Below are 22,412 nucleotides of genomic sequence, written 5' to 3'. Positions count from 1 at the left end.
TGGTAAGACATTTGCATGTCAGATGATGGGAAATAAATCTGAAAAAAATCTAGATGCCTTGTACCTAAGTGAAATTTCTAGAGGCCCAGTGAATTGGGGTATGTCAAGATATCTCTTCTAAGGTGAAGGATAAATTGTTCCATCTGGCCCCTTCTACAATCAAATATAAGGCACAAAGCCTAGTGGGCCACTTTGGATTTTTGAGGCAACATATTCTTCACTTGGGTGTGCTACGCCAACCAATGTACCTAGTGACCTGAAAAGTAGCTAGTTTTGAGTGGGGCTCAGAACAACAGAAGGTTCTGTAACAGGTCCAGGCTGCTGTGCAAGCTACTCTGCTACTTGGGCCACGTGATCCAGAAGATTCTATGGTGCTCAAAGTTTCACTGGGAGACAGAAATTGTTTGGAACCTTGCCAGGCCCCTATAGGTGAATCACAGCACAAACCCTTAGGATTTTGGGAGTAAAGCCCTGCCATCCTCTGCAGATAACTACTCTCCTTTTGAGAAACAGTTTTTGGCTTGCTACTGAACCTTAGTAGAGGCTGAATGCATAACTATGGGCCACCAAGCTACTGCAGCCGGAGATGCCCATCATGAACTGGTCTGCCCCAACAAGCCATAAAGTTGAGCATGCACAGCAGCACTCTATTTTCAAATGGAAATGGCATATACAAGACTGGGCTCAAGTAGGCCCTGAAGACACAAGTAAATTATATGAAGAAGTGACCCAAATGCCCATGGCCCTCACTCCTGATACATTACTCTCTCCCAGTCTATACCTATAGCCTCATGGAGAGTTCCCATAACTGAAGAAGAGAAAACTCAGGCCTGGTGAAAGATGGTTCCAGAAAATATGACGGTACCACCCAAAAGTGGATAGCAATACCACTTTTCTGGGACATTCCTGAAGGACTGTGGTAAGGGAATCCTCTCATTAGGCAGAACTGTGAGCAGGGCACCTGGTTGTTCACTTGATTAGAATGAGAAATGATACAAGTCTATATTGATTCATAGGCTGTGACCAATGGTTTGGCTGGATGATCAGCAACTATTACCTCTAATGATCAGCCAGCAAAAATTTTCCTTCCCGTCTCCACAACCTTATTCTCCGGTGGTCTAGAGATCTTAGTTCCAAAGAAAAGAATGCTTCCACCAGGAGACAAAACAATGATTTCACTGAACTGGAAGTTAAGACTGCCGCCCAGCCATTTTGGACTCTTCATGCCTCTGAATAAACAGACAAAAAAAGGAATCACTGTACTGGCTAGGTAATGGTTGGGGTGATTGATCCTGATTACCAAAGGGAAACTAGGCTGCTACTACACAATGAAGAAAGAGTATGCCTGGAATACAAGAGATCCCTTAGGGTCTCTTAGTACTACTACGGCCTGTGGTTAAAGTCAGTGGAAAAGTGCAACAACCCAATTCAGGCAGGACTGCTAATGGCCCAAACCCTTCAGGAATGAGGGTCTGGATCACCACCAGACCCCGCAAAGAACCATGACCACGTGACCTGTTGCAGAAATGAGGACCATAATTTTCATGAATATTTCTTCTTTATTTTATTATGAATGTGCACGTGTGTGTAAACAAACAATATTTTCATTTTCTTTTCTCCCTTATCCCCTATCATCTAACATAAGATGTATTAATAATAACTATTTTACATCACAGTATTTAAGTTGCAGGATATCATAAATAGAATATTACCCAATGACTTTGTTACCTCTTATGGGGAAATGGTTAGCACTATTTTTGGTTGTACCCAAAATAGTTATATCATGCTAGGTGGAAGTATGACTTTGTCACTGGCTTTATTTAGAGATTAATTATGGTTTAGAGAGATGCTGTCTTAGTTATCTAGTGTTGCTATAACAGAAATACCACAAGTGGATGGCTTTAACAAAGAGAAATTTATTCTCTCACAGTCTAGGAGGCTAGAAGTCTGAACTCGGGAGGCCAGCTCCAGGGGAGGCAATTTTGACTCCCTCTCTGTTGGATCTGGGGGAAGGTCCTTGTCATTAATCTTCCCCAGTCGAGAGGCTTCTCAGCGCAAGGACCCCAGGTCCAAAGGACATGCTATTTTCCTGGCTCTTGTTTCTTGGTGGTATAAGGTCCTCATGTCTCTCTGCTTGCTTCTCTCTTTTATATCTCAAGAGAGGTTGACTTAAGACACAACCTAACCTTGTAGATTGAGTCCTGTCTCATTAACAAAACTGCCGCTAATCCCACCTCGTTAACATCATAAAGGCAGGATTTACAACACATAGGAAAATCACATCAGATAACAAAATGGTGGACAATCACATCTGGGAATGTGACTGGGAATCATGGACTAGCCAAGCTGACATACATTTTGGGGGGGATGCAATTCAATCCATACAGATGTACATAGGTGGATCTGACCCAAGCCACGATCTTTTCAATTTCATATGCACGCAAAAGTTGGATACTGAAAAAGACAGAATTGATGCATTGGAACTGTGGTATTAGTGAAGAATACTTGAACATACAATGGACTGCCAAAACAACAAAACAATCAGTCTTAAAAGAAATACAACCAGAATGTTTCTTTGGAGATAGGATGGCAAGACTTCAATTCACTTACTTTAAACACATCATCAGGAAAAAACAATCACTAGAAAAGGACATCATGTTTTATAAAGTAGAGGTCCAACAAAACAAGGGAAACCCTCAGTGAAATGAATTGACACAATAGGCTCAAACATACCAATCACAAAGATGGCACGGGGCTGGGCAACATTTTGTTCTGTTATACATAAGGTTGCCATGAGTTGGAGCCAATTGGACAGCAACTAAAAACAACAAATACAGGGGTCAAACTGACAAGGGGTGGACTGTAATGATCAGTTTTACGTGCCAACTGGGCTAGGCTATTGTCGTTTTTGTTGTGTGCTATCAAGTGAATTCCAAGTCATAGCAACCCTATAGGACAGAGTAGAACTGCTCCATAGGGTTGCCAAGGCTATAATCTTTACAGGAGCAGATTGCCAGATCTTTTCTCCCACGGAGCCACTGGTGAGTTCAAACTGCCGACCTTTCAGTTAGCAGCTGAGCACTTTACCATTGCACTACCAGGGGTCCTTGGGCTACGCTATAAAACAAAAAAGCCCAAATCCATCGCCATTGAGTCAATTCTGACTCATAGTGCCCCTACAGGACAGAGAAGAACTGCCCCACAGAGTTTCCTAGGCTATAATCTTTACAGGAGCAGATCGCCAGGTCTTTTCTCCCATGGAGCCACTGGTGGATTCAAACTGCCAATCTGTCAGTTAGCAACTGCGTGTGTATCCATTGTGCCACCAGGGCTCCCTGGGCTAGGCTATAGTAACCAGTTGTTCAATTAAACACTAATTAGACATTGCAGTAAAGGTATTTGCAAATGTGATTAAGAGCAAACTGAGGTTTCCCTGAGGAAGGGATTTCACCTGTGGACTTCAACATCAGCTCATGCCCAGGAGTTTCCAACCTGCCCTTCCAGATGGCCTGCCTATGAATTTTTGGGCTTGCCTAGCCAGACTCCACAATAAGTAAATTCCTTATAATAAAGCAATCTCTCTCTCTATGGATATGTGTATGTGTGTGTTTACGTATTCTCTCTATATAATTTTATTAGCTTTGCTTTATCTTCCCATTATTTTATATGATAAACCAAGTAAATAATTGTTAATCTCATCAGCAACAGTCCATCCAAAAAAAATACAGAAGTATAATATCAAAGAAGTAAAAATCTTGCAATTTTAGTGTGACTTGGAAATATCAGCATAAGCCCTGCATTTCTTTCCTCATAAAAAAAATAGGCTGACTTTTGCTTCTGACTTTTGCTTTTTCCTATTCTTCCTGCTAAATACAACTAAAAACCTTGAATATTGACAGAGACTGGAGAAACCCCAAGAGTATGGCCCCCAGAAACCCTTTTAGCTCAGTAATGAAGTCATTCCTGAGGTTCACCCTTCAGCCAAAGACTAGACAGGCTCATAAAACAAAACGAGACTAAAAGGACACACCATCCCAGGGGCAAGGACAAGAAGGCAGGAGGGCACAGGAAAGCTGGTAACGGGGAACCGAAGGTTGAGAAGGGGAGAGTGTTGACATGTCATGGGGTTGGCAACCAATGTCACAAAACAATATGTATACTGTTTAATGAGAAGCTAGTCTGCTCTGTAAATCTTCATCCAAAGTACAATAAAAAATAAAATAAAAATAAATAAAAACCCTGGATATTACATATAAGACAAAGATAGGGAGACTCTGAAAGTTGGAGAGAAGAAGGCACATCAACTAGGGGCCTTGGAACCTGAGAACAACTCAGCAGTGCTTCTCTTGAGTTTTCTTTTTGTCTCATACGTCCCAGACTAGTTGCTAGAGAAACTGGCAGCTCATAAATGCTAATGAACATAGAAAAAACAGCCCCAAGAAAAGCCTGATCTCCCTAGCCAAAGAACCAGAAAAGGGGCAACCTAACAAAACATAAAACTTTTGCTTTTGTGTAGCCTTTCTTACCATGGTCTTGTAACTCCTACCCAGGATAGGACTGTGCAAATGGGGTAACTGTGGCCCACCAAGGGGACTAAGAAGATCTGGTGGCATGGTGATTAAGAGAAAGGCTGATAACCAAAAAGTCAGCAGTTCGAATCCACCAGCTGCTCCTTGGAAACCCTATGGGGCAGTTTTACTCTGCTCTCTAGGGTCACTATGAGTTGGAATCGACTCAACAGCAAGGGGTTCGGTTTGGTTTAAGGCGATTGGTCAGTTTTGCCATCTGCTGGGCTTAAAAAAGAAAGCCAATTCCAGAGCAGGGAGAGGATCCCACCAACACCAAGGAAGAGAACTGAAGAGTGGAGCATGTCTTTTGGAGCCAGGATCCCTGTGCTGAGAAGCTCTTGGAACCAGGAGACCAAGAGAGAGCTATAACAGTGAAGATGGCATGAAGTGGTGGCAGAAAAATGGCAACAGGAAAGACCGGCAAGAGACAACATGGTGGGCTTTTCGGCCCAGGGAGCAAGAAAGTTGAGGGCCTTTGAGCAGGAGGCTTGCTGGCGGAGTAGGGTGCCTTCAGGCACTTCGTGGAACTAGGTTTGCTGACTCACGGAGCTTGAGCTAAGGACCTTCAGGCCAAGACTTACCGGTGGAGTGGGGTGCTTCTGGGCACTTACCAGTAGAGCTAAAAGAGCTTTGTAACACTTTCCTGAGCAGGGCAGAGGCCTAGGGCCAGGGAGAGGCCTGCCTGCAAGCATGGCTAGGAAAGGCTGTCCTGTTGGAAGAACTGTATCCTGAGGGTTCTTCATCCTGAATTATAACATGTTACTTCCCTAATAAACCCCATAATTGTGAGTTCTGTCTGTGAGTTCTGTGTGGCCACTGCAGTGAATTACTGAACTCAGCAGAGAAGTAGAGAGTGATATGGGAGGAATGGTTGGTACCAGAATTGGGAAAAATGGTGGAGAGAGGGGAGCCATGTCTGACCTCTGCCACATAGGAATCAGCCTTGGGCTGTTGATCTTGATTCTCCTTCCCCCTTGTGAAGTTAGAGGAGGTCAGACGCCACCCCCATACCACTTTTACATCTAATAACTGCCTTACTCCAGCCAAGCATCACGTAAAAAACTACAAGCCCCATTCCCACCCTTCTCAGCAAAGGTGCAGTGGAAAGTCTACACTTCCATCCTTTTCTGGTAGTAAAGAGGCAATCCAACTCCCACCACACCAGAATGGTTTCAGAAAAGAACAAGTGAAGAGCTGATCCTCACCCAAACCAGAAAATAACAAGCCACCTTACGCAGTGTGTCAGTGGAGGATGAATATCCACGTCAATTTGGCAGTAACAAGGCATCCCTCCCCCTCTCTGCTACGGTGGCTTCAGAGGATGCTTAGTAGAGAGTCAAGACTTTCATCACTGCCCCAAAATAACAAGGCCAATCCCTCCCCCACAGTGTCACACTTGGAGGGTAGTAACCAGGCATTACTAATGCTCTCAGTCAGGGAGGTATCAGTAGAGGCATAGTGGAAAGCTGAAATTCTACCCCTACCCAGAATTAACAAGCAGCTCCCTACCTCAGGTATCAAGTGGGGAACCTGGCAGTAACAAAGTGGCACCATCCCTTCCCCAGCCAAAGTGAAGTCAGAAGAAGCCAGCAAAAACAGAAGATTTAAATAAGAACCACAATCTAAAAACAATACACAAAATGTTCATGTTTCAATGAAGAATCACTCAGCACACCAAAAACAACAAAGATCTCAAAGTAAACGAGAGAAGACAAGCAACAAATGCCAAGAACAAAATGACAGAGATGTTACAACTATCTGACACAGATTTAAAACACTGACCAATTATAAGCATGCTTTAAACAAATAAAAAGAAATAGAATGGCTTAGCAAATAAGTAAGTAGAAGATATAAAAAAAGACTCAAAAGGAAATTTTAGACCTGAAAAATACGATAGCTAAAATTAAAAACTCAATGGATACCTTCAACAAACAGAATGGAGGAGAAAGAGGAAAGAATTAATGAACTAGAAGATAGAAAAGAAATTTCCGAATCTGAACAACACAGAGGAACAGACTGAGAAAAAGCCTCAGGGACTTGTGAGACTACAAGAGACCTAACATTCTATGTTATCAAGGAGAAGAGGAATAGAGTAGAAAGAGGGTGGGGCTTTAAAAAAGTGGTTGAAAAATCCCCAAATTTGGCAAAAGACATAAATCTACAGATTCAAGAAACACAGCAAATACCAAACAAAAGAAATCCACAAGACACATCAGTGTTAAACTTCTGAAGACTAAAGACAGACTACTGAAAGCAGCAAGAAAAACACCTTTCCTATGTGGGAAAAAGTTCAAATGACAGCAGATTTCGCATCAGAAACCATAGTGGTCAGAGAAAATAGCACAGCATTTTCCAAATGCTCAAAGAAAAGAACTTGTCAACACAGAATTCTATATCTAGTGAAAATATCCTTCAAGAAGAAAGGAAAAATCAAGACATGCTCAGATGAAGGAAAACTAACAGAACTGATTGCCAACAAACCTACCATAAAAGAATGGCTATAAGAAATTCTCTAAACAAAAAAGATACGATAAAAGACGGAATCTTGGAATATCTTGAAGAACACAGTAAACATAAATAAGGGTAAGTACAGTAGACTTTCCTTCCCCTCTTGAGTTTTCTAAATTGAGTCTGACAGTTGAAGCAAAAATTGTGTTGCTGTTGTTGCTGTTAGGTGTCGTCAAGTCGGTTCCGACTCATAGCAACCCTATGCGCAACAGTACGAAACACTGCCCAGTCCTGCGTCATCCTCACAATCGCTGTTATGCTTGAGCTCATTGTTGCAGCCTCTATGTCGATCCACCTCATTGAGGGTCTTCCTCTTTTCTGCTGACCCTGTACTTTGCCAAGCATGATGTCCCTCTCCAGGGACTGATCCCTCCTGACAACATGTCCAAAGTATGTAAGATGCAGTCTCGCCATCCTTGCTTCTAAGGAGCATTCTGGTTGTACTTCCTTCAAGATAGATTTGTTCCTTCTTTTGGCACTCCATGGTATACTCAATATTCTTCACCAACACCACAACTCAAAGGTGTCAATTCTTCTTCGGTCTTCCTTATTCATTGTCCAGCGTGGACATGCATATGATGCGATTGTTAATACCATGGCCTGGGTCAGGCACACCTTAGTATTCAAGGTCGTTTGCAGCAGATTTGCCCAGTGCAACATGTTGTTTGATTTCTTGACTGCTGCTTCCATGGGTATTGACTGTGGATCCAAACACAATGAAATCCTTGATAACTTCAATCTTTCTCTGTTTATCATGATATTGCTCATTGGTTCAGTTGTGAGGATTTTTGTTTTCTTTATGTTGAGGTGCAATCCATACTGAAGGCTGTGGTCTTTGATCTTCATTAGTAAGTGCTGCAAGTCCTCTTCACTTTCAGCAAGCAAGGTTGTGTCATCTGAATAACGCAGGTTGTTAATGAGTCTTCCTCCAATCCTGATGCCCCGTTCTTCTTCAGATAGTCCAGCTTCTCGGATTAATTGCTCAGCATACAGATTGAATTGATATGGTGGAAGGATACAACCCTGACGCACACCTTTCCTGACTTTAAACCAATCAGTATCCCCTTGTTGTGTCTGAACAACTGCCTCTTGATCTATGTAAAGGTTCCTCATGACCACAATTAAGTGTTCTGGAATTCCCATTCTTCACAATGTTATCCATAATTTGTTATGATGCACACAGTCAAATGCCTTTGCACAGTCAATAAAATACAGGTAAACATCTTTCTGGTATTCTCTGCTTTCAGCCAGGATCCATCTGACATCAGCAATGATATCCCTGGTACCACGTCCTCTTCGGAAACCGGCCTGAATTTCTGGCAGTTTTCTGTCAATATACTGCTGCAGCCACTTCTCAATGACCTTCAGCAAAATTTTGCTTGCGTGTGATATTAATGATATTGTTCTATAATTTCTGCATTTGGTTGGATCACCTTTCTTGGGAATAGGCATAAATATGGATCTCTTCCAGTCAGTTGGCCAGGAAGCTGTCTTCCACATTTCTTGGTACAGAAGAGTGAGCACCTCCAGCACTGCATCCCTTTATTGAAACATCTCAATTGATATTCCATAAATTCCTGGAGCCTTGTTTTTCGCCAATGCCTTCAGCGTAGCTTGGACCTCTTCCTTCAGTACCATCAGTTCCTGATCATATGCTACGTCTTGAAATGGTTGATTGTCAGCTAATTCTTTTTGGTATAATGACTCTGTGTAGTCCTTCCATCTTCTTTTGATGCTTCCTGCATTGTTTAGTATTATCCCCACAGAATCCTTCACTATTGCAACTCAAGGCTTGAATTTTTTCTTCAGTTCCTTCAGCTTGAGAAACGCCGAGCATGTTCTTCCCTTTCGGTTTTCTATCTCCAGCTCTTTGCACACGTCATTATAACACTTACTTTGCCTTCTTGAGCCACCCTTTGAAATCATCTGTTCAGTTCTTTTACTTAATCATTTCTTCCTTTTGCTTTAGCTGCTCGATGTTCGTGAGCGAGTTTCAGAGTCTCCTCTGACATCCATCTTGGTCCTTTCTTTCTTTCCTGTCTTTTCAATGACCTCTTGCCTTCTTCATGCATAATGTCCTTGATGTCATTCCACAACTCATCTGGTTCGATCACTAGTGTTGAACTCATCAAATCTATTCTTGAGATGGTCTCTAAATTCAGGTGGGATATACTCAAGATCGTATTTTGGCTCTCATGGACTTGCTCGTATTTTCTTCAGTTTCAGCTGAACTTGCATATGAGGAATTGATAGCCTATTCCACAGTTGGCCTCTGGCCCCCACATGTCTGTCAGTTTGTCATACTGTGGGGGTTTGTGTGTTGCTGTGATGCTGGAAGCATCAGATACCAGCATAGTCACCCTTGGAGGACAGGTTTCAGCTGAGCTTCCAGACTAAGACAGACTAGGAAGAAGGACCCGGCAGTCTACTTCTGAAAAGCATTAGCCAGTGAAAACCTTATGAATAGCAGCAGAACATTGTCTGACATAGTGCTGGAAGATGAGCCCTTCAGGTTGGAAGGCACTCAAAAGACGACTGGGGAAAAGCTACCTCCTCAATGTAGAGTCAACCTTAATGACGTGGATGAAGTAAGGCTTTCAGGACCTTCATTTGCTGATGTGGCACAACTCAAAATGAGAAGAAACAGCTGCAAACATCCATTAATAATCAGAACGTGGAATGTGCAAAGTATGAATCTAGGAAAATTGGAAATCATCAAAAATGAAATGGAATGCATAAACATCAATATCCTGGGCATTAGTGAGCTGAAATGGACTGATATTGGCCATTTGGAATCAGACAATCATATAGTCTACTATGCCGGGAATGACAACTTGAAGAAGAATGGTGTTGCATTCATCGACAAAAAGAACATTTCAAGATCTATCCTGAAGTACAACAGTGTCAGCGATAGGATAATATCCATTATGCCTACAAGGAAGACCAGTTAATACGACCATTATTCAAATTTGTGCACCAACCACTAACGCAAAAATTATAGCACTGTCTAAATGTGTTTTAAACGTATGTAGATGAAATATCTAACGCTATTGTATTATAAACAGGGGACAGTAAAGAGAATTAAAAGGAGGCAAGGTTTCTGTACTTCATTCAAACTAGCAAAAAATGACAGCAGTGAACTATGCATATAAACTATGCATATAATCTAATAATTTAATACCTAGAACCATTTAAAAGGCTATGCAAAAACATACACTTGAAAATACTGTAGATAAATAAAAATGCAGTTTTTAAAAAATGTTCAAGTAACCCACATAAAGGCAAGGAAAAACAAAACAGAAAGAACAAATGGTAAACAGAAAATAAAATGGCAGACTTAAGCCCTAACATATCAATAATTACAAAAAATGTAAATGGTCTAAACACACCAATTAAAAGACAGAAATTGGTAGAATTGATTAAAAATATGACCCAACTGTATACTATATAAAATAAACACTTCAAATACAAAAATATAGGCAGTTTGAATGTAAAAGTATGAAAAAAATATATCATGCAAACAATCAAAAGACAGCAGAAGTATTAATATCAGATAAAGCAGACATCAGACGAAAACAAATTACCAGAGACAAAGGGGCATTATATAAAGATAAAAAGGTCAACTACTGCAGTGCAATGGGTTTCTCTTATATATGGCCTTTCTGGCCTGGGTGTTGGAGAAAGATGTGGCAGTCTGCTTCCACAAAGATTTATAGACCTGGAAACCCTATCGGGCAGTTCTACTCTGTCCTAAAGGGTCATTATGAGTTGGAATCAACTTGATGGCAATAGGTTTGGATCTTGGATTTACAATTCTGCCAAAAATGGTGATTTGTCTATTTTACACACCTTGTAAGGATTGGTCAGTTTACTGTCCAAATAGGGTACATAAACTACCTAGTAGGATTAAGTGACCTTGTGGGGAATGGTCAGTTGTAGTCTAGCTGCGAGGGCCATGCCTTTAAATTGATAAGGAGTTTCTTTATATAAGCAGCCAACTCAACAGAGGTTTTCAGAGAGTGGCAATGGGAGAGATAGGGAACCTCCTAAAAGAACTGTAATACCAGTCAAGAGCTGAAACACTGAAGATGGCATGGCACGGCGGCAGCAGTGTGAGCAACAGGAATCACAGGATCGGCAGATGGCTGTGAGGGTGCTTGTCAGCCCAGAGAGAGAGAACTGACCACATTTGGGCAGGAGGCTTACTGGCAGAGCAGGGTGCCTCTGGGCACTTGTCAGCAGAGCCAAAAGAGCTATAATACTTAGCCAAGCAGGGCAAAGGCCCAGCAAGGCCTAGGGGCAGAGGCAAGGCCCAGGGGCAGAGACAAGGCCCAGTGAGTCCCAGGGGCAAAGGCAAGGCCCCGTGAGGCCCAAGGGCCAAAAGAAGGGCCTGCCTGAGGACATGGCCAAGAGAAGGGCCTACCTGCAGGCACGGCCAAGAAGGAGCTGAAAGACATCCTGGTTGGAGGCTGTCTTGATTGATGAACTACATCCTGTCTTCTGGGTTGCATCCTATTACTTCCAAGTTGATCCTGATCCTGAGTTGTAGCCTGTTACTTCCCTAATAAACAATGTAACTGTGATTACGGTCTGTGAGTTCTGTGGCCAGAGAGTGTAGAGCTGTGGGGAAGAGACGAGCGGTGTCAAAAATGATAAAGAAGCTGGAGAGCAGAGGTAAGTCTGATCTCCACCTCATAGGAATAAGCTTTGTGCTTATGCTGATTCTCATCCCCTCCTCCTAAATGTAGACAGCTTCTGACACTACATTACGACCAACCAAGAAGACACAGCAACCCTAAATGTGTATGAACCAAATAACAGAAGCAAAATCTGATAAAACTGAAAGGTGAAATAGACAAATTATAGTTGAAAATTTCACCACTACTCTCTCAACAACTCACAGAACAATTAAACAGAAAACCTGCAAGAATACTGAAGAATTCAACAACACTATGACCCAAAAGGGTCTAACCAGTATTTATAAAAGACTCCATCCAACGGCAGAGTACATTCTTTTCAAGTGCCCATGGACAATATACCAAGATAGACCATATCTTAGACCATGAAACAAAGCTCAACAAATTTAGAATTGAAATCACACAGTGTGCTCTTCGGCCACATAAGAATCAACCTAGAAATCACTAACAGAAAGATAACAGGAAAACCTCTAAACACTTGGAAACTAAATACCATACTTATCATTAATCCAAGGTTCAAGGAGGAAGTCTTAAGAGAAATTACAAAACAAAAACAAAAAATATTTACTGTTATGGATTGAACTGTGTCCCCCCAAAATAGGTGTTGTAAATCCTAGCCCCTATACCTGAGGATGTAATCCCATTTGGGAATAGAGTTTTCTGTTATGTTAATGAGGCCGTATCAGCGTAGGGTGTGTTTTAAACCAACCACTTTGGATATATAAAAAGAGCCAGATTAGCACACAGAGAAGCAAGCACAAATGGGGTAAAGATAGAAGTTATGTAGAGATCTCCAAGGAATGTTGAGAAGAATGTTACAAAACTTGAGACAAGGATTTTCCCCCTGAGCGGACAGAGAGAGCCTTCTCCTAGAGCTATTGCCCTGAATTCAGATTTCTAGTCTCCTAAACTGTGAAAAAATAAATTTCTGTTCTTAAAGCCACCCACTTGTGGTATTTCTGTTATAGCAGCACTAGATTTACTTTAATGAAAATGAAAATACAACATATCAAAATTTCTGGACCATATCCTGGATACCCTTTGAACTCAGAACTGAAGTCACTCCTGAAGTCCACCCTTTAGCCAAAGATTACCAACCCAAACCCATTGCAGTTGAGTCAATTCCAACTCATAGCAACCCTACAGGAAAGGGCAGAACTGCCCCATAGGGTTTCCAAGGACTGGCTGGTAGATTCAAACTGCTGATCTTTTGGTTAGTAGCCGAGCTCTTAACCACTGTGCCGCCAGGGCTCCACAAAGATTAGACAGGTCTATACAATAAACAATAACATATGAGGAACATGCTTCTTAGCTCATTCATGTAAATGAGACCAAATGGGCAACACCTGCCCAAAAGCAATGACAAGAAGGCAGGAAGGGACAGGAAAACGGGATGAATGGAAATAGGGAACCCAGGGTGGAGAAGGGGCTGACACATCACAGGGATTGCAACCAATGTCGCAAAACAATTTGTGTATGAATTGTTGAGCGAGAAACTAATTTGCTCTGTAAACTTTTACCTAAGGCACAATTTTTAAAAAAGTAAAAAAAATAATCATCTAAATGAAACCAAACAGTAAACATTTGCCCTAGATCAAGGATGAGAAGGTAAGGGGAACAGGGAAACTAGATTAATGGAAATGGAACAATCAGAGAGGAAATAATAAGAAAGCTGATATATTATGAAAAATGTAATCAATGTTACTAAACAATATGTACAGAAATTGCTAAATGAGAACCTAATTTGCTATGTAAACTTTCACCAAAAATACAATGAAATATTTTTTTAAAAGGTTCAAAAAAAATTGTGGAACACAGCTAAAGCAGACATAAGAGGGAAATTTATAGCACTAGATGCATGCATTTGAAAACAGGAAGCTCTCAAATAAAAAACGTAAGCTCCTAACTCAAAACTCTTAAAAATAAATAAATAAACCCAAAGCAAACAAAAGGAAGGAAATAATAAAGATAAGAGATCAAACTGAAAATAAAACAAATAAAAAATCAGTGGAACAAAGAGCTGGTTCTTTGAAAATATCAATAAAATTGACAGGTCTCTAGTAAGAATCACAAGGCAAAAAAGAGAAGACATAAATTACCAATAACAGGAATGAAACAGGGGATATCGCTACAGACCCTGCAGACATCAAAAGGAACCCTGAAGACATCAAAAGCATAATAAAGAGGATACTACAAACAACTCTGTACATATAAATTTGACAACTTAGATGAAATGGATCAATTCCTCAAAAAACACAAACTACCAGAACTCACCCAATATGAAAAATATCATTTGAATAGCCCTATAACTATTAAGGAAACCCTGGTGGCATAGTGGTTAAGCGCTATGGCTGCTAACCCAAAAGTCGACAGTTCGAATCTACCAGGCACTCCTTGGAAACCGTATGGGGCAGTTCTACTCTGTCCCATAGGGTTGCTATGAGCTGGAATCAACTTGACAGCAACAGTTTTATAACTATGAAGAAAACCGAATCCAGATTTTAAAACTTCCCCAAAAAAGGACTCTCTAGGTCCAGATGGTTTCACTGGACAATTTTATCAAACTTTTAATGAAGAATCTTCCAGAAAATACAAAAGAAGGGAACTCTTCCCAACTCATTTTATGATGCCAGTATTTTCCTATGGCAGAATAAAAAATGGCCCCACAAAAGACATCCATGTCCTAATCCCTGGGACCTATGAACTTAACCTTATATGTCAAAAAGGGGAGGGGGGACTATGCAGATGTGATTAAGTTAAGGATCTTGAGATGGAGAGATGATCCTGGATTATCCAGGCCCTAAATGCAATCACATGTATCCTAGTAAGAGGGAAGCAGAGGGAGTTTTGACACACACAAAGGCAATATGAAGATGGGACAAAGAGAGATTTGAAAATGCTAGCCTTGAAGATTGGAGTGATTCTGCCACAAGCCAAGGAAGACCAGCAGCCACCAGAAGTTGGAATAGGCAAGGAACAGGTTCTCTCCTAGAGCCTCCAGAGTAAGCACGGCCCTACTGACCCACTGATTTTGGCCCAGTGACACTGATTTGAAGCTTCTGGCCTCCAGAACTGTTACAGAATATATTTCTGTTGTTTTAATCTACCAAGTGTGTGGTAATATAGTAGCCACAGGAAACTAATACATCCCCTGATACCAAAACCAGACAAAAAAGAAAACTACAAGCTAATGTCATTGTTGTCATTGTTAGGTGCCGTCGAGTTGATTCTGACTCATAGTGACCTTACGCACAACAAAATGAAACCATGCCCAGTCCTGTACCATCCTCACAATTGTATACTTTAGCCCACTGTTGCTGCCACTGTGTCAGCCCATCTTGTTGAGGGTCTTCTCCTTTTTCACTGACCCTCTACTTTACCAAGCATGATGTCCCTCTCGAGGGACTGGTCCCTCCTGATAACATGTCCAAAGTATGTGCGACGAAGTCTCACCATCCTTGCTTCTAATGAGCATTTTGGCCATACTTCTTCCAAGACAGATTTGTTAGTTCTTCTGGCAGTCCATGGTATATTCAATATTCTTCACCAACACCATAATTCAAAGGCATCAATTCTTCTTCAGTCTTCCTTATTCATTGTCCAGCTTTTACATGCATGAGGAAATTGAAAATATCACAGCTTGGGTCAGGTGCACTGTAGTCCTCAAAGTGACATCTTTGCTTACCAACACTTTAAAGAGGGCTTTTGCAGCAGATTTGCCCAGTGCAATACAAGCCAATATCCCTCATGAATACAGATACAAAAATTATTAGCAAAATATTAACAAATTCAGCAATATATTAAAAGAAGTATACACCATGACCAAGTGAGATTTACTCCAGGAATATAAGGCTGGTTCAATATTCAAAAATGAATCCTTAAAATCTACCATATTACCAAGGTAAAGAAAAATCACATGATCATATCAATGCAGAAAAGCATTTGACAAAATTAAATTCCTGCAAATAACTCTAAAAAAATAGGAATAGAATGGACCTTCTTCAACTTAATAAACAGCATCTAAAAAAATCCCACCAATAACATTACATGTACCCATCCACTGATATCGAGTCAGTTCCGACTCATAGTGACCCTATGTATATGTACTTAATGTGAAAAACTGAAGATCAAGAACCAGGCAAGGATGTCCACTCTCACAGCTCTTAATTCAATATAGTGCTGGAAGTTGTAGCCAGTGCAATAAGGCAAGAAAAGGAAATAAAAGGAACACAAAATAGAATGGCATAATTAAAACTGTCCCTATTTAAGGATAAAATGGTTGTCTATGCAGAAAATCTCAAGGAATCAAACACAAAATCCTTAAAACTCATTAGTGCATTCAGCAAAGTCAAAGGATACAAGATAAACATACCAAAATCAATTGTATTTCTACAGATTAGCAATGACAACAGACACCAAAATAAATATTATAATACCATTTAATCACTGAAAAAAAAATTAGGTATAAATATAAGAAAACATGTGTACAGCTTGTATGCTGAAAACTACAAAATGCTGATAAAAGAAATTAAACTTCTAAATAAATGCAGAGACATACCATGTTCATACAGTAGAAGGCTCAACACAGTAAAGGTGTCAATTTTCCCCAAATTGATAAACAGGGTTAATGTAATTCCTATCAAATTCACAGCAAGATTTTTTGTGGATATTAGACAATACTATATGTCCTCTAGGGTTGCTATGGGTCAGAACTGACTCGACAGCAATGGGTATTCTAAAATTTATTAAAAAAAAAAAAAGGACCTAACCAAAAAAGAGCTAAAACAATATTGAAAAAGAATATTGTAGGAGAAATCAATCTACTAGATTTCAAGACTCATTATATATAGCTGTAGGAATCAAGACTGTGCCTGGAATTATAGACACACAGATCAATGGAACAGACAAGAGAATCAAGAAATAGACCCATATGACAAACATGCCCAATTGATTTTTTACAAAGATGCAAAAGAAATTCAATATAAGTAACAAAGCCTTTCAGAAAAAAAAAAAAGACACAGGAGAAAATCTTTGGGATCTAGGGCAAGGAAAAGAGCTCTCAGACTTGACACCAAAGGCACAATCCATCGAATGAAAAACTGATGAACTGGACTTCATCAAAATTTAAAACTTTTGCTCTGCAAATGGCTCCATTTAGAGGATAAAAAGACAACCTACTAACTGGGAGAAAATATGTGCAAACCATATATCCAATAGTGAAAAACTCAATAGTGAAAAAAACAAGAAATCCAATTAAAAAACGGGTTGAAGACATGAAGAGACATTTCACTGAACAGGATACAAAGATGGTGTGATGCGATGGATAGCTTGTGTGTGGCCTTTCTCACCATGCTCTTGTAACTCCCACCCAAGTGACTGGGTGGGACTGTGCAAATAAGGTAATTGTGGCCCACCAAGGGGCTTTGTCATCCCACGAGGCTTAAAATGAGCCATCCCAGAGGTGGGAAGAGAGGATCTCACCACCACCATGGACGAAGAGCCAAGAGTGGGGTGCATTCTTTGGACCCAGGATCCCTGCACTGACAGGTTCCCGGAACCAGGAGACCGAGACACAGAGAGAGAGAGAGCTATAACACTGAAGATGGCCAGAAGCAGTGGTAGAGAAACGGTAGCAGATGACGCAGTGGGCTTCCCGGCCCACGGAGCGAGAAAGCTGAGTGTCTTTGGACCAAGGCTTGCTGGCGGAGTGGAGTACCTCTGTGCACTTATTGGCAGAGCTAAAAGAGTTTTGTAACACTTGCCTGAGCAGGGCAGAGGTAGAGGGCCAGAGAGATGTGTGCCCGCAGCATGGCTGGAAACAGGCTACCCTGATGGAAGAACTGTATCCTGAGTGTTCCTGAACCTGAATTGTAATCTGTTACTTTCCTAATAAACCCCATAATTGTGAGTATTGTCTGTGAGTTCTATGTGACCACTGAAATGAATTATTGAAGCCAGCAGAGAAGTAGAGAGGGCTGTGGGAGGGACAGCTGGTGTCAGAATTGGCAAAGATGGTGGAGAGAAGAAGCATGTCTGAAATCCACCTCATAGGAATCAGCCTTGGGCTGCTGATCTTGGTCCTCCTACCCCCTTGGGAAGTTAGAGGTGGTCAAACATCCTCCCCAAACCAGTTTTAAAGGTGGGAAATATGCACATGAAAAGACATTCAACATCATCAGCCATCAGGGAAATGAAAATCACAATGAAATATCACTACATACCTCTCAAAATGTCTAAGATAAAAACTAATGACAATATCAAATGTTGACGAGGATGCAGAGAAACTGGATCATTCACACATTGCTGGTAAGAGTGTAAAATCATACAGCTACTCTGGAAAAGAGTTTAGCAGTTTCTTTTACAATTTAAAATGTACTTAGCATACAATCCAGCAACTGCACTTGTGTACTTACCCCAGAGAAATGGAAAGTATGTTCACACAAAAACTTGTATACAAATGCTCGTATTTACAGCATCTTTATTCGTAATAGCCAAAAACTGGAAACAATGAAGATGTCCTTCAACCACTGCATGGTTAAACAAACAGTGGCACACACATACCATGGAATACTACTCAGCAATATAAAGGAACAGAACACTGATAGACACGACAACCTAGATGAATCTCCAGAGAATTACGCTGAGTGAAAAAAGTTAGTCCCAATTATTGTACTATATGATTCCATATATAATATTCTTGAAAAGCCAGAATTACAGAATTGGGCAACAGATTAGTGGTTACCAGGGGTAAGAAGGGAGGAGGAAAGGGAGGAAAGTAAGTGTGGGTATAAAAGGGAAACACAGGGGATCCTTTTGGTTATGGAAATGTTCTGTGTGCTAATATGCTGGTTGTGTTATTGTACCAAGGTTTTCCAAGTTGTTACCACTGGGGGAAACTGGAAACTGGATTTGAATCTACACTGCATTTGAATCTACAATTATCTCAAAATAACAAGCTTATCTATTAAAAAAAAAAAAAGGAAAAAGGCTCCTCTTCCTTACCTCAAATGATCTGCCAGGTTTTTCTGGAACCAGGGAAGGGAACCTTTGGGGCGATTTCCCATTAGCTGGCATGTTCACCCTGGGCCTCAGCCCACCTTCCAAAGCTGGAGGGAGAGATGTCTGTATGCAGGATGGGGCTGGAATGAATCGAAGATCCTGCAGCCTCCAGCAAGGGATAAGGCTCAAGAGCTCCACAGAGAAACCCAGAAATCCTAGAAGGATAGTAATCATGTCATCGGTGCCTTTCCACATTCACCCACAAAGCTCAGTAACCCTACTCTGAGTATTGGAATATTAGTATTAGTGGATTATAAAGACGATCATGACATCTGGAGTCAAATTAATAAGTTTGAACCCACTTATTCTATAGTGGCTCCACAGGAGTCCTCACACCTTACCCAGCCAGTCTCCCCCTAAATTCCAGGTTCAAGGTAGATCTGCGCTCTGGATAGGAGATGGAGGAGATTGGTGCACTGAATCGAGCTGCAGCCCCTTGGGGTGAGGGACAGGGGACCTGTCCATGGGGATCTGGAGGGTGACTGTGCAGGCAGGAAAACTGGCAGCATGTTAACCTGAATAAAAAGAAATGGGTAGTCCTTTCTGCCTTCTTTGGAAACCCTGGTAGCATAGTGGTTAAGTGCTACGGCTGCTAACCAACAGGTCGGCAGTTCGAATCTGCCAGGTGCTCCTTGGAAACTCTATGGGGCAGTTCTACTCTGTCCTATAGGGTCGCTATGAGTCAGAATTGACTCGACGGCAGTGGGTTTGGTTTTTCTGCCTTCTTTAGTTACCTTTGCCATTTCAGGCTGAAAAATCTCTCTTAAATTCTTCTAAAGGGAAGCTTTTAGCCTCTTCTCTCCAGAAGAAGATAGTTCAACATTAATAATATTATTATTCATTAAGTCAGCAAATTAGGGGGAAAACATGCTGCTATTAACTTACCACAAAAAACACCCTTGTCACAATTCAGCAGTCATTACTTACTAATAAGAATGTAAACTAAAATTGGGACATAAATAAAATGCTTAAATATCACAGAAATCATTTACGAAACACAACCCTGAAATAAATCCAAAAACCAAACCCATTGCCATCTAGTCAATTCCAACTCATAGTGATTCTGCCTTGGAAACCCTATGGGGCATTTCTACTCTATCCTATAAGGTCACTATGAGTCAGAATCAACCCGACAGCAATGGGTTTGGTTTGTGTTTGGTTAAGTGCTGCCTGGCTATTTTGGAAAACAAAGAGCACCTTAATTGTTCGAACTGTTTTCAGAAACCTGAGACAAAAACCAAGCCAAGTTCTTTGTCCCACACAATATAAACTATTTGAGATAAACTTCTTTAAGGAGTTGGACTTACACGATTAAAAATGTTTAAAACATTTTTGACAAATATAAATAATCAGACTTAACATATCCCAGGATAAGATTTAATAAAAATGTCAACCCTCCTGAAGGTATTAAAGAATTAATCAAAAATAAAAATTAAATGTATCTCAATAAGACTATGTATAAAATTTTGTGAAGTGAAGCTAAAGAGATTCTCAAAGGGTAACTTATGTTCTTAAATATATTTTAAGAAGTCTATACATTAATGAATTAATATCCAACTAATGTTCAAAACCAAAAAACCAAACCCAGTGCCGTCCAGTCGATTCCGACTCATAGCGACCCTATAGAACAGAGTAGAACTGCCCCATAGAGTTTCCAAGGAGCGCCTGGCAGATTCGAACTGCCAACCCTTTGGTTAACATACGTAGCACTTAACCACTACACCACCAGGGTTTCCAACTTATGTTAGAACGATGGAATTTACCTCAGAGAAGAAATAGTGCAGAGAAGACATTAAGAAAACATAAAACAAATATACATCAGAAAGGATCAACTAGGCCAAAGCTGGTTCACTGGAAAGATCACTGAAAATAAAATTAGGAGGTCTCTGGGGGAGGAAAAACCTAAACACACACTATTAAGACACGACAAGAAGCACCAGTTAATCTAAAACCTGCCTACCCTAGGGGCCCCCATCCCTGACGCCCCGCTCAGATTGCCATTCAGTATATTCTTTACAAATTGACAAATCATCATCCCTAAAAGCCAAGGAAGCCATCACTTACCCCTCAAAATCACCTCAGTGACTCTCAGGACATTAAACCTCGTGCTCAGCCCCGCGCGCCAACAGCACTTAAATGGCCTCTGAGGGCCACTTCCGTTTCCTAACGCTTCCGTCACCCGTGACACTGTCCCTTCTTTGGCTGTTAGTTTTACACAAGATTATAAGGGATGGAGAGGTTGTAGTCTACCCACACTCAGCAAGGCGCAATTAAGAACCTTCGGCGGCTTTCCCCATTCAGTGTCCATGAGCGGCGTTGTCAGGCGAGGAACATGGCTGCGCTAAAGGCGCTTCTATATGAGGGCCGCCATCTTAGCGTCCACTCCGTACAGTAGGACTGTTTCACAGAAGGCGGGACGGGGGGGGGGGCGTTGGCCAGGGCTTGGTCGTTAAGGTGTAGAAACCTGAGGGTATCCGGGAGGAACTGGTCTTGGAACTAGGTTCTATAGGTTTCTGCAAAGTTCAGAGAAGGAAAAGTGCCCTCTCATCGCGGGGAGGGGGGGTCCTGATCCTCAAGGGAGATACCACTGGTTAAAGGAGAAAAAGTCAGTTACAGTTGTCACTGGGGAGACGGAGAAGTTAAGATGGTACAATCCCTCTCCTAGCCGATAAAAAAAAACACTGGGCAAAGGGGGAATGAATCAGAGTGGTACAGCCCCGTTCTTGGAGAGAACCACTAAGAAGAAGGGGAGAAGTCAGAGTAATACATTTAAATTATTTACTGGTTGCCATGGAGTCAATTCTGACTCATAGCGACCCTGTAGGACAGTTGAACTGCCCCATAGGGTTTCCAAGGCTGTAATCTTCACGAAAGCTGACCGGCCACATCTTTCTCCTGCAGAGCGCCTGGTGGATTGAAACCGCCAATTTTCGGTTAGCCGCAGCCCAGCGATTAACCATTGCCCCACTAGGGCTCCTTACGAAAATGATAAAAACCCCTTGCCTGTTGAGTCGATTCTGACTCATAGCGACCCTATAGGAAGGACAGAGTAGAACTGCCCCATAGGATTTCCAAGGAGCGGCTGGTGGACTCAAACTGCCGACCTTTTCACTTAGCAGCCAAGCTCTTAACCACCGTGCCACCAGGGCTCCTCTAAAATGATAGTTTAAAAAAAAAAAACCACTGCCAACGAGTGGATTCTGACTCATAGCGATCCTATAGGTCAGAGTAGCACTGCCCCAAAGGGTTCCCAAGGCTGTAATCTTTACTGAAGCAGAGTGCCACATTTTTCTCCCAGAGTGAAAGGTGGGTTGAACTGCCAACTTTTCGATTAGCAGCCAAGCATTTTAACCACTGCGCCACCAGGACCCTGTAAAATGATAGTGGATAGGAGTAATAAAAATATTAGCCTTTGATATGGACAGCTAATATTTTTCAGCAAATTGTCAGTAGAAATAAATCTAGAAAACTTTACAAACATTTTTGGATGAAAATTCATCACCAAGAAACTCCCAATTTCTGCTGCTAACCAGGTTGCAGACACTCAGCCTCTCGTACAGAAATTCAGAATCTGTTACTG

The 22,412-nt window shown here is 41.3% G+C and overlaps 1 protein-coding gene across 7 annotated transcripts in view; it reads right to left on the bottom strand.

Annotated features, from left to right (window-relative positions):
• ZNF157 (zinc finger protein 157) overlaps positions 1-21,973 on the bottom strand; it is a 76,615-nt gene extending 54,642 nt beyond the window's left edge. For 6 of the 7 annotated variants that reach the window (XM_064278215.1, XM_064278218.1, XM_064278214.1 and 3 more), the window contains exons 1-2: positions 20,897-21,973; positions 18,776-18,987 (exon numbers count right to left, since the gene is read on the bottom strand). Coding sequence is in view for 1 of the 7 variants with exons in the window: in XM_023557914.2 (XP_023413682.1) it covers positions 18,776-18,837 (62 nt within the window). In the remaining 6 variants the exon portion in view is untranslated. The remainder of the gene's footprint in view (positions 1-18,775; positions 18,988-20,896) is intronic. The other variant, XM_064278216.1, reaches the window with a different exon arrangement.
• Between the last annotated feature and the right edge of the window lie 439 nt (positions 21,974-22,412).

The sequence above is a fragment of the Loxodonta africana genome, chromosome X (assembly GCF_030014295.1).
Source record: "Loxodonta africana isolate mLoxAfr1 chromosome X, mLoxAfr1.hap2, whole genome shotgun sequence".
Taxonomy (NCBI): domain Eukaryota; kingdom Metazoa; phylum Chordata; class Mammalia; order Proboscidea; family Elephantidae; genus Loxodonta; species Loxodonta africana.
Note: the sequence above shows the minus strand (reverse complement) of the source record. Positions and strands in the feature narration are given on the sequence as shown.